The sequence below is a fragment of the Podarcis erhardii genome (assembly GCF_964252035.2).
Source record: "Podarcis erhardii genome assembly, chromosome: 13".
NCBI lineage: Eukaryota > Metazoa > Chordata > Lepidosauria > Squamata > Lacertidae > Podarcis > Podarcis erhardii.
The window spans coordinates 23,669,209-23,681,161 of NC_138502.1; the positions used below are offsets into that span (position 1 = coordinate 23,669,209).

General features: G+C 41.4%; 2 protein-coding genes across 2 annotated transcripts; both read left to right on the top strand.

Moving 5' to 3' along the window:
- Window positions 1-766: 766 nt before the first annotated feature.
- Window positions 767-1,717, top strand: LOC309327003 (olfactory receptor 13A1-like; the record flags this gene model as incomplete). Its single annotated transcript, XM_081836035.1, has 1 exon — window positions 767-1,717. The coding sequence occupies one exon, from the start codon at window positions 767-769 to the stop codon at window positions 1,715-1,717; it is 951 nt and encodes a 316-aa protein (XP_081692161.1).
- Window positions 1,718-7,827: 6,110 nt separating this feature from the next.
- Window positions 7,828-8,763, top strand: LOC309327004 (olfactory receptor 13G1-like; the record flags this gene model as incomplete). Its single annotated transcript, XM_081836036.1, has 1 exon — window positions 7,828-8,763. One exon carries the CDS (start codon window positions 7,828-7,830, stop codon window positions 8,761-8,763), a length of 936 nt encoding a protein of 311 aa, XP_081692162.1.
- Between the last annotated feature and the right edge of the window lie 3,190 nt (window positions 8,764-11,953).

Here is an 11,953-nt window from a genome sequence, read left to right on the forward strand (position 1 = left end):
TGTCAATTTTCCCAGTGATTTACAAACAGATCATTTCGCACTTAAAAGTTGCTACTAAGTTAGGAATGATTTGCCATTGGTGCTCCCATGCTCCTTTTATATCAGATGCTTGGTGTAATGAAGTATGACACTTTGTTGTGAGGGAGCAGCAAACACATCATTTGTGACTGTACAGGGGAATATCTAGAATTGTTTGGTAGCCCCTTTTGAGTAGGAATACCCCTTCTAACCTCTCGATTTGCAGCTCAGATTTTGGAGACATTTAGTTCAAGCGTAGGATCCCCCATGATGCTAAGTTTACCTGAAAATATGTTTTTAGGCATTTTGTACTCTTTGACACAGGTCAAATTGGAGCAATCATAACAATATGGTGTATAGAAGGGTGAACCCTGGACAGAAACTCCACTTCCGAAACCCCTTCAAGGGTGTAACTTTGAACTAAAAATCCAACCCAAGGCCTTATCTGCCCGAAGCTTTGATGATTGCAATGAGGCAGGTGAAAAACCTGCAGACTGGCCCATTTGCAAGTCCAAAATCTCTCCTCACCAGAGCTGCTGCTGCCTCCACAGCTTTCCATAATTTTTAAAATGACTGAATTCAAGCAACGGTCAATCTTCTCCATTTAGCACAAAAGGAAGGGAGGGAAGGAGGCAGGGAGGGAGGGAATATGGATCAATCTTGATCCTTAATTTGAATTAATACAATTCATTTGTTCAGGAAATACAATTAATAAAATTCATTTGTTTAGGAAAGTAACATCAGAGAAATGGACATGAAGAACCAGTCGGTTACTATGGAATTTATACTGGCTGGTCTGATCAGCTCCCCAGAACTCCAGACTTTTCTCTTTGGGTTATTCACATTCATCTATGCTATCGCTTTAGGCAGTAATTTCCTCCTAATCTTTACCATATGCTCTTGCCGAAAACTCCACTCTCCCATGTATTTCCTGCTTGTTAACCTGTCCTTAGTGAATGTGTTTTCCATCTCTGTTACAATTCCTAAATTGCTTCAGACTCTTTGGACCCGTGTGAATAGCATCTCCTTTTATGGTTGCATCACACAGGTGTATCTATTCATATGGGCTTTGTGTACAGAGGTTTTCCTTCTGTCATTTATGGCTTTTGACCGATATGCTGCTATCTGCCATCCCTTGCAGTACACAGTCATTATGAAGAAGGAAGTATGTGTTGGAATAGCAAGTGGAGTGTGGGTTGCTGGAATGGTCAACTCTGCTGTTCACACTGGACTCATGCTGAAGCTCTCCTTTTGCAGCTCTAACATCATCAACCATTTCTTCTGTGATGTTCCTCCACTTTTAAAGCTCTCCTGCTCTGACACTAGTCTGAATGAGACTATGGCTGTTGCAGCAGATGTGATTTTTGGGATCTGTAGCTGTGGGTTGACTCTAACATCATACTCATTTATCATAAGAAGTATCCTCAGAATTCGTTCCACTGAAGGGAAGAAAAAGGCTTTTTCTACATGCTCCTCACATCTCATTGTAGTCAGTTTTTACTTCTGCTCAGTCATCTACACATATATCAGGCCCACCTCTGACTACTCTCTAGACAAAGACAAATTTGTTTCTCTCCTTTATACAGTGGTAACCCCAGTTGTTAATCCAGTTGTATATTCACTGAGAAACAAAGATTTCAAAGATGCATTCAAAACAATTACTGTAAGAGGAAGGCTGTTTCAAATTTCTCAAGGTTGATTGATCTACATACATTTATTATAAAGACTACTGGAAAACTGGAAACAGTAAACTGTTTGATTTCTTTACGCGTAGTCAAATATGCTCCAGTTCTTCAGAACTCGATTGCAGAACTTATGATTCAGGCTTTCATGATTTTCTCTCTAACAGATAATAGATTTCATTAAAAATACATAAAAGTTAACACTAAAATCATCCTTTCACCACTAGGATGGTTTTTGAAGAGGAAACGATGTGATTTCATAGATAGAGGAGTCCTTCATAAGTGCTTTAACAGGCAATGATATTATTGTAGGAACTGGTTTCTCCTCAATGTCATAGATAAAAGCCTGCATCTATATTTACCATTTTCCTTCTCAGGTACGTGGCCTTTGAATGCTCTCAGGCACCAACCTGCTATATTTTGTTCATCATTCTTTCTTGTCATCCAAACTTATTTCTCACCATATTGGAGAATAATCTTCCTTTTTCGCAAACAGAATATTATTGAGAAGCCTGAGCGAGTCAAAGATTAAAGCTAAACATGTTTTCCCGCATCCTTCCCACCACTGTTTCCAAGCCCACATGCCCTTCCTTATTCACATGTTATGGAGAAACAGAGTTGAGTGTCACCAACATACGGACAGTATGATAGTATTTTGAAACACACCACTAAACTGCTGCTTTAGGAGGCCTCGTATCAATGTTAAATAGCACTGGAGATAAAAATTGTGCCCTGCTGGGGCAGACAAGATGAACATCCAAGCCTTGGAGAACATGCCCCCCCTCTCACCAAGTTCAGCAAAAGTGGGACTGTTCTGGCATGTGGCATTGCCACTTGTCTTCTCTGCTGCTTGATGAGGTGGGATGCAGCAACAGGCCGGGCAAGAGGTGGCTCTTGGTAGATTGCCTGATCAGGAGAGGAAGGAAGCCAAACTATTTGATCAGTTTCCTCCCCAAATTGTCCCCTCTTCTTTTATTATCACAAGCTTTGCTAGTTGCTTGTTTCAGTGTTGAGTAGTAGTTCTGCGGGAAGGCCCTGATTGCTTTTGGGACTCCTCTCCCCCACCTCTTTTCTACTGTTATGCATGGAGTTAATGGGATTGGTTTAATTGGCCTTTCAAGGCTGGAAATATAAGATCTTGTGGGGAAATATGGGCTTTCTGTGGGAATCTTACATTGTTTTGTCCTTCAGGACCCTGGAGGGCCTTTTAAGCTTTGCATGCACACCAGGGTAAAAGCTGAGCCCATAAGTCCATGATGCACTTAACAGGTTCAGGTTGGAGAAAGGATTCATTCCAATCTTTTGTGATGAGGCCAATGATTGTAATTGCACTCTAGACCCAGAGAGGGGAGGGAGTTATCCCTTGTGTTTTAGGGAAATTTATTTCAATTGGTGGGTTTTTTTTGGGGGGGGGGTTGCATATCCTCTTTACTGTTTTATTTTGAATAAATATTACCAATTTTCACCATAGTCTGGCTAATGAGTCTTTTTCCAGGGTGTGATGGCAAAGAAAAAAAAATACCAAAAGCTTTAAAAAGCATATTTCAGTATATGCATATATTCCATACATTTAGATTTGTGTGCTTTGTGTGCTTATTAACAATAATACATTAGCTATATATGATGTTTCTCGGGGGGTTTTTAATTCTTCAACTAACATATAAATAAAACAATACAACAGAGTGTACTTGGGAATAAGCGGAGGTGTATCGCAATTCCTTCAGGCTCACAGCAACCAAGATAGACGTTAGGGACTATATCCCTCTTATGCACATGCCTGAGGATCAGGGTCTTTGGAGGATCTGCAGAGCTTTTAGTTCAGTAGACCCCACCTGCCAGCACCATAGCTGTCAACTTTTCCCTTTTCTTGCAAGGAATCCTATTTGGAATAAGGGGATTTCCCTTTAAAAAAGGAAAAGGTTGACAGCTATGGCCAGCACACTGTCCCCGAAAAACTCTCTTTCTGGGCATTCTGCCTGCCACTGCCAGTGGAGACATTTCCAGCAAGAACATTTTGCCCATCTTGGTTCCTCACTGATATTGTTCAGTGCAGCATCATAACTTGAGTTTATTGGAAGTAAATGTGGTGCAGAAATGTAATAAACAAACAAAAAAATTAACTTCCACACCACTCTATATTCTTAAAAAAAACTCAAAGCGGTTTTTGTTGTTGTTTAATCATTTGGTCGTGTCTGGCAGCTACCTACTGTACAGTGGTACCTCTGGTTACAGACTTAATTCGTTCCAGAGGTCCGTTCTTAACGTGAAACTGTTCTTAACCTGAAGCACCACTTTAGCTAATGGGGCCTCCTGCTGCTGTTGCGCCACTGCTGCACGATTTCTGTTCTCATCCTGAAGCAAAGTTCTTAACTATTTCTGGGTTAGCAGTCTGTAACCTGAAGCGTATGTAACCTGAGGTACCACTGTATATAGTGCATAATGCTGTAACCCATCAACCTTTTGGGGCCAATGGGAACATTTGCAAAATGGAACAACTCCCCCAGCCCTGCCAACCAGGTACCCTTCCCCCACAATCTACTTTATTGACTGTTGTTGTTGTTGTTAATCGTTTAGTCGTGTCCAACTATTCGTGACCCCATGGACCAGAGCACGCCAGGCACTTCTGTCTTCCACTGCCTCACGCAGTTTGGTCAAACTCATGCTTGTAGCTTCAAGAACACTGTCCAACCATCTCGTCCTCTGTCGTCCCCTTCTCCTTGTGCCCTCCATCTTTCCCAACATCAGGGTCTTTTCCAGGGAGTCTTCTCTTCTCAAGAGGTGGCCAAAGAACTGGAGCCTCAGCTTCACGATCTGTCCTTCCAGTGAGCACTCAGGGCTGATTTCCTTAAGAATGGATACGTTTGATCTTCTTGCAGTCCATGGGACTCTCAAGAGTCTCCTCCAGCACCATAATTCAAAAGCATCAATTCTTCAGCGATGAGCCTTCTTTATGGTCTAGCTCTCACTTCCATACATCACTACTGGGAAAACCATAGGTTTACAGCATATTAAATCAATAAAACAATAGGCGGGCAATGTTCCTCCAGCCTCATGAGGAGCCTCTTACTAGGGCTGGTGAGTATGGGCCACGCCCCCCCAGGCCAGGTGCAAAGGGTCTTGCAGGGAGCTGCCTTCACACTCACAGCCAGGCAATGTTTCTCCAGCCTCATGAGGAGTCTCTTCTATAGGGCTGCTGAGTCTGTGCCCTGCTGGGGCAGACAAGATGAGCATCCAAGCCTTGGAGATCATGCCCCCCTCTCACCAAGTTCAGCAAAAGTGGGACTGTTCTGGCATGTGGCATTGCCACTTGTCTTCCCTGCTCCTTGATGAGGTAATAGTGATGGGCTTGGATGCAGCAAAAGGCCAGGCAGGAGGTGGCTCCTGGTTGATTGCCCAATCAGGAGAGGAAGGAATAGTTTATTCTGCCATTCATCCTTTACTTCTGCAGCATCTGTCCTACTGCAATTCTAACACCATCAAACATTTTTTTCTGTGAACTTCGTCCAATTTTAAAGCTCTGTTGCTCTGACATTAGCCTGAATGAAACTGTGGCTGTTTTTGTTTTTTTCAAAGTGAAATTACAACAAAAATTACAAACATAAAATCGAAAAAAGGGAAAAAATGAAACAAAAAGAGCAAAAAACAAACCTAAAAAGAAACCCATACCATCTTAACAAACTTTAGGTACATATACACATACACATTGACTTCCTTCCTGTTTTGAGACCTCAAAATTTTAATATTTCTGAATTGTTGTGTCTAATGTAAATTACATCTATCTTTATACCTTTTGCACCATTTTTTTTTTCAATTTATTTAACCCCACAAAACTTCATTCATTACATACCGATATACAGTGGTACCTCGGGTTACTGATGCTTCAGGTTACAGACTCCACTAACCCAAAAATAGTACCTAGGGTTAAGTATTTTGCTTCAGGATGAGAACAGAAATCATGCTCCAGTGGCACGGCAGCAGCAGGAGGCCCCATTAGCTAAAGTGGTACCTCAGGTTAAGAACAGTTTCAGGTTAAGAACGGACCTCCAGAATGAATTAAGTTCTTAACCCAAGGTACCACTGTACTTACTCCAGAACAATCTTTTTTTCATGTATTCTTTGACACAGTCCCATTCTTTTGCTAATTTTTGATCTGATTGTCCCCTTCAAAATCCTGTAAATGCTGCCAAATTTATATATTCACAAAGTTTAATTTGCCATTCTTTTGTTGATGGGATCCCCCCCCCCCTTTTCCAGTTTTAATTTAATGGAATTATTTTTATTTTACCTAAAGTAATTTCCCTTTTTAACCAAATTACTAAAAACCAACTTTTAGTGCACTCATATCTGCTGTGCTTTCTCAATGTGTAGCTTTCACATTTGAATGGAACACCTCCCTATGGCTATGATATAATGTTACAGTATTCTTTCTGTTAAGACACAAGCAATTTACACAGCATCTTTCTTTCTTTCTTTCTTTCTTTCTTTCTTTCTTTCTTTCTTTCTTTCTTTCTTTACTGATCTTCATCTGAGATCTCAGGATGGTTCACAGCCTAAAGATATAAAATAAAAAACAAAAACAAAACAATAATCCCCATTCTCACAAATAAAGGACACTGAATGTTGATCAGCAAGACACCTGGTTGAAGAGGAATATTTTCACCTGTTGCCTAAAGATGTATAATGAGGGTGTGGGGAGAGAATTCTACAGGGTAAGACCCACAGCAGAAAAGGCCCATTTTCATCTTTCCACCCTCTGGACCTCTCATGGGGGACACACATGAAGGATGGCCTCAGATGATGACTGCAGGGTCCAGGTCAGTTCATATCGGGAGAGGTGGTCCTTGAGGTATTGCTGTCCTGATCTGTTTATGGCTATATAGGTCAAAACCAGCACTTTGAATTGGGCCTGGAAACTAATTGGCAGCCAGTGCAGTCAGGTCAGGATTGGTGTAATATACTCAAACTGTATTGCCCCAGTGACCAACCTGGCCACCAAATTCTGTACCAGGTGAAGTTTTTGAACCATCTTCAGAGTTCCTAACCTAGAGGTTAGAAGAGCATAGATGAAGTTAGGCTACCCCTGTCCAGATAGGGACGCAGCTGTAGTTATGGTTCTCGTGAAATCTCAAATGTATTTTGTTTTTCCCAATGGCATCCACACCCTATTTAAGGAAGTATGTGGAGCCCAATGATACATGGTTATGCTTTTGTCAGATGAACATCAAGGTAATACAATATTGGCTTGCCTAGAAATACATCCAAAGGATATCAGTAAATCTTTCCAGCCAGCAAATATAGTGAACATGAACACTGATGCATTTCAGGAGAAGACTGTGAAACATTTCTTCAGAAAATACTGGAACTGAGGTGAGGGTTTGGTCTTTCCTTCTTTGTTTTAGATAGGGATATTTTTTGTATATTTTCACAAATATATGCATTTGTATGTACACTATATACCAATGTATGGATTTTTGTACACATCACTTGGATGCAGAATTTCATGTAGATTTTGAAGAATGGCTGTGTTTGGTTTGTTGTTTCAGGTTTGTTGCAAATTAGATAGGCCAACCTTTAAATATGAACTGAATTGAATTTCTTTCAAATCCTAGTTGCATCCCCCCCCCCAACAACATATATACAATAACTGCTCACAAGTAGCCAGAAATCACATTAGGACCAGGTGTTTAAAGGTTGTTTTTTTTTAAAAAAAAAGAGTTGCAAATGACACTGGGCCTATTTAAGTTGTCTTGTGTGAGCAATTCTGCATATAGTAAAACTGCACTATTGTACATACTTAACTTAGATTAAGTCGTATTGAATTTAGTGGGTTTGTTTCTGAGCAGATGTGCATAGGATAGCACTGTCAGTTCCACTGTGTAGACATCTTGCCTGTGAACAGTATTTGCTGCCTAGCATTATTTTAAAACTTAGCAAGTAGCCTGTTACTCTTTTTTTTTTAATTGCCCTTGACTTAAATGTGGACCATAATTTTCTCCATATCCTATTATTAATAAATCCAACATGTAGAATTTTTTCATTTCTGAATTAGGGATCTCTCCTATCAACTGGTATGGTCTCTACATAGAGTGATTCATTTGTCTAGGTCTGCAGAGTCACAGTGTTGGAAATGAAGAACCATTCTACCATTACAGAGTTCATCCTGGAGGGTCTTTCCAGCTCCCCTGAACATCAGATATTTATATTTTGGGCATTCACCTTCATCTACACAGCAGCATTGGTAGGCAATGTCCTCATCATCCTTGCCATCTGCACGTGTAGCAAACTCCACACGCCAATGTATTTTCTTCTCATCAATTTGTCTATAATAAATGTGTGTTCTATTTCTGTTACAGTTCCCAAAATGCTGCAAACTATTTTTGCACCAAGAAAGACAATTGCACTTCCCGGTTGCATTGCACAGGTCTTTCTCTTCACCTTGGCTCTAGGGACTGAGCTCCTGCTCCTTGCATTCATGGCTTTTGACCGCTATGCTGCTATCTGCCATCCTTTCCAGTACTCAAGCATCATGAGGACTGAGTTTTGCATTGGGGCAATGGCTGGACTGTGGCTAATAGGCTTGGTAAATTCTGCAGTACACACAGGACTGGTAGCACAGCTTTCCTTCTGTAACTCCAACATCATTAACCATTTCTTCTGTGAGCTACCACCTATGTTCAAGATCTCTTGCTCAGACACAAGTCTGAATGAAATGATGGTTTTTGCAGCTTCTGTGCTAATTGCAATAGGTAGTTGTGCCTTAACATTAACATCGTATGGATTTATCCTAAGAACCATAGTCAAAATCCGCTCAAGAGAAGGGAAGAAGAAAGCCTTCTCTACATGTTCTTCCCATCTCTTAGTTGTAAGCTTTTACTATTCCACAATTATCTACACTTTCCTTCGGCCTGCCTCAGCCTACTCCTTAGAAGAAGACAAGGTTATTGCTATCCTTTACTCAGTAGTAACTCCAGTCCTCAATCCACTCATATACTCTCTGAGAAACACTGATGTTAAAGAAGCTCTTGCAAAGCTGGTAGGCAGAAGGCTCTTCCAGAGAGAGTAGTTTTCGTCTAATAAATGTCTCGGTGGTTCAAGTGATTGCACAATGTAGGATGTGACTGAATCATTGCATAGATTAACATTACCTTCCTATTAACAAGATAAATCTACAGGCTCAAAACACAGGCCTGGTTCACAATTAATGCTAAGCCATGGTTTCAACCTGGCCTGGTGGCTTAAGCATCATTGATTAAGCATGAAGAAACCACACTCTGAAGCCTGTTGTTGGTTTATAAACCTTGATTAATAATAACCATAGCATAGCACCATTGTATTAATTAATTAATTAATTAATTAATTAATTAATTAATTAAATTACTATACTGTCCATCTGAGGATCATGGGGCAGTATTTTTTGTATAAAAATGCAAAAAATGCATACCATCGTAACAAAGAAAAACAACACCCACGGCCCAGCTTTAAAGGCCATTGATTGTTTAATTAGCCAAAGGCCTGGGAGAAGAGGAGAGCAGGGAGCTACCACAGAAAATGTCCATTCTCATTTTGCCACTCTTTGATCCTCTCGTGGAGGAGGCACACAATCTGTAAGTTGCCTGTTAGAACTGAATGACAGAAATATAATTTGTCAGACTTTTGCAGTCATTTGGTACATGAGCTTTGATGATTTGACCCAGTTGATTATTTGAAGGGTTATTTTTTTTAGGGTTAGGGTTAGGAAGACAACAAATACAAAAAATGTAGAGCGGAAGAGAGAAAAGAATGTTATTCAAAACTAGATACCATTAAAATATGCACTGTGTGTCAAACCTTGGCTTTATTGTATTGTATGAACTGTGAAATCAAATAAAAGATGGGAAAGTGGAGAGGCATTTTAATCCTATGTAGGCTGCCTGCATAGAATTGTGCAATCAAACCTTGGCAAACCCAGGCCTATTTTGTAAACTTTGGAAGTCCTTATATGGTCTCAAGCAGAGTGTCAGGTGTTGGAACACAAAACTCACTGAGACATTGCTTTCTCTAGGTTTTAACCAGGGAAAAGCTGATCCATGTGTGTTTGTCAAGGAGGAGGGGCAAAACAAACTGTATTGTTTATGTTTTGTTGATGATCTTCTGATGTTTTGGAAGAATCAGGCTTTGTACCAAAGCATCCTAGCTCAGCTGAAGGAGCACTTTGACATGAAGGATCTTGGTGAGGTATCCAACTATCTTTCTCTGCAGGTGGAGAGGGACCAAGCAGGTAATTTTCTGGTACACAAAACACAGAAAATTGCTGATGTATTAACCAGGTTGAATTTGGTTGATGCAAACCCAGCAGACACACCGATGGTGACAGGTTACCAGGTAGATAGTACTGCTGAAGCGTTTTCTGACACTATGCTATACAGATGCATTCTAGGCAAGCTGAATTTCATTGCTAGATGTTCAAGACCTGACATAGCTGTAAGCACTAACCTGCTTAGCAGACATACCAGCAATCCTACTGTTCAGGATTGGAAAGCTCTGAAGCACATAGCCCGCTATTTGAAAGGGACTTTGCACTACAGGCTGAGGTTCACCATTCAGAAGACTGGAGGTCTTAAAATCTTTGCAGATGCTAGTTTTGGAAGTGACACCACGGATGGTACAAGCACTTCTGGAGTATGCTACATCTACAACCACTGTCTGTTTGACCGGCTGTGCAAGAAGCAGACGACAGTAAGCTTAAGTTCCTGTGAAGCAGAACTCAATGCTCTGTCATTTTCACTCATGGATTGTGAATGGTTGATGCAACTATTTAAGGACATCAGAGTTTCTGTGAAATGTCCTATACAAGTGTATCAAGACAATAGATCCTGTTTGGCTTTGCTGAACTCAGAGAGTTGCAAGCAAAGAACCAAGTACTTGCACATTAAGCTACATCGTGCAAGAGAGTGTATTCAGAAAGGACTCATTCAGGTGTCCTACATGCCAGGAAATGAAATTCCTGCTGATCTGTTGTCTAAGGTTGTTAACAGAGAACAACTTAAGGTTTACGTACAGAGGTTGCAATTGGGTTGAACCACAGGTACTACAGGTTACACGGTAAGGGGGAGGATGTTAGGATATTTCCGTTCCACCTTAAAAAAGGAGACAGGCTGTTGTGAGTCACAGCCTATGTATTTCCTGCTCACAGGATGTTTCTGTTTTGTCTATTGCTTTCGTTTTCTCTCTCTGTGCCTGAGACATCAACGCAGGCAGTCATGTTTTCTTTGTTCTGACCAACGCTGAATAAAATTGTAAATAATGCTCTCCTGTGTGCATCTTTCACTGTGCAAATTCTGCTGATAGAGCGTGCACCAGCTCTGGAATGTGGCAAGCTATTTCTGGAGCTCGTGACGCTAATTGAATGATACTGCGTGTCTACGGGAGATCGATGGATCATCCGGAATTGACGTTGGGTCATGATGGCCTTTGTCTCCCTGGCAGTATCCCAACAACCGTCACCCCTCCCTGCATGCTCCCAGAGGCTTGCACTGCCCTAGCCCCTTGTCAGGGATGCAGACAAAAGCATGGCTAACCCCTGGATTCCTTTAACGGAATTCCCTTGCAGCAGCAGCATTGGAGGGGCAGGCACAGCCAACCGTTACCCCTCTACCAACCAAATTTTAACCAGTGCCTAACAGCAACCTTACAAGTTGTGATGATTTGCTACGCAGTAGGCAAAAACCAAATGGTACCAGCCAATCTGCCAAATGGACAAAATTCCTACCAGGCCCCTGCCCTAAAAGCAGATGACCCCATGACAAGCATAGCAATGTCAAATGCAACAGCCCTAAATTAGGGAGGGTGGGTGGGCGATCCGATGCACGCAGCAAAAGAGACTGAAAAAAGCTGCGTGCCAAGAATATATAACCTTTGGGCCAACCCTCTAAATAGTAACATCAAAATTTCCCCAACAACCCAAATTGGCCCAATCACAGTCATGGCCATCCAAATGGTCCCGTCCAATAACCAAGAGGGGGTGTCCTGTTAGACCCCACCGCAACATGTGCTCTCCATGAAGGAGAACACGCTTAATCAAAAACTGCATGAGGACACAGCCTCAGAGTTTCATTCCTAAATTTGCCAGTGCTTTAAAACTGTCTGAAAATCAGTCTGACGCATGAAAGAAAAACATACCTATTTCTAGCCTGCCTGTCTCTGATCCTGATTTGAAAGAGGTTTGTTTGTGTGGGGGGAAGCACCCATGGCCGAAGGGATGTTCCCTTCAGTCA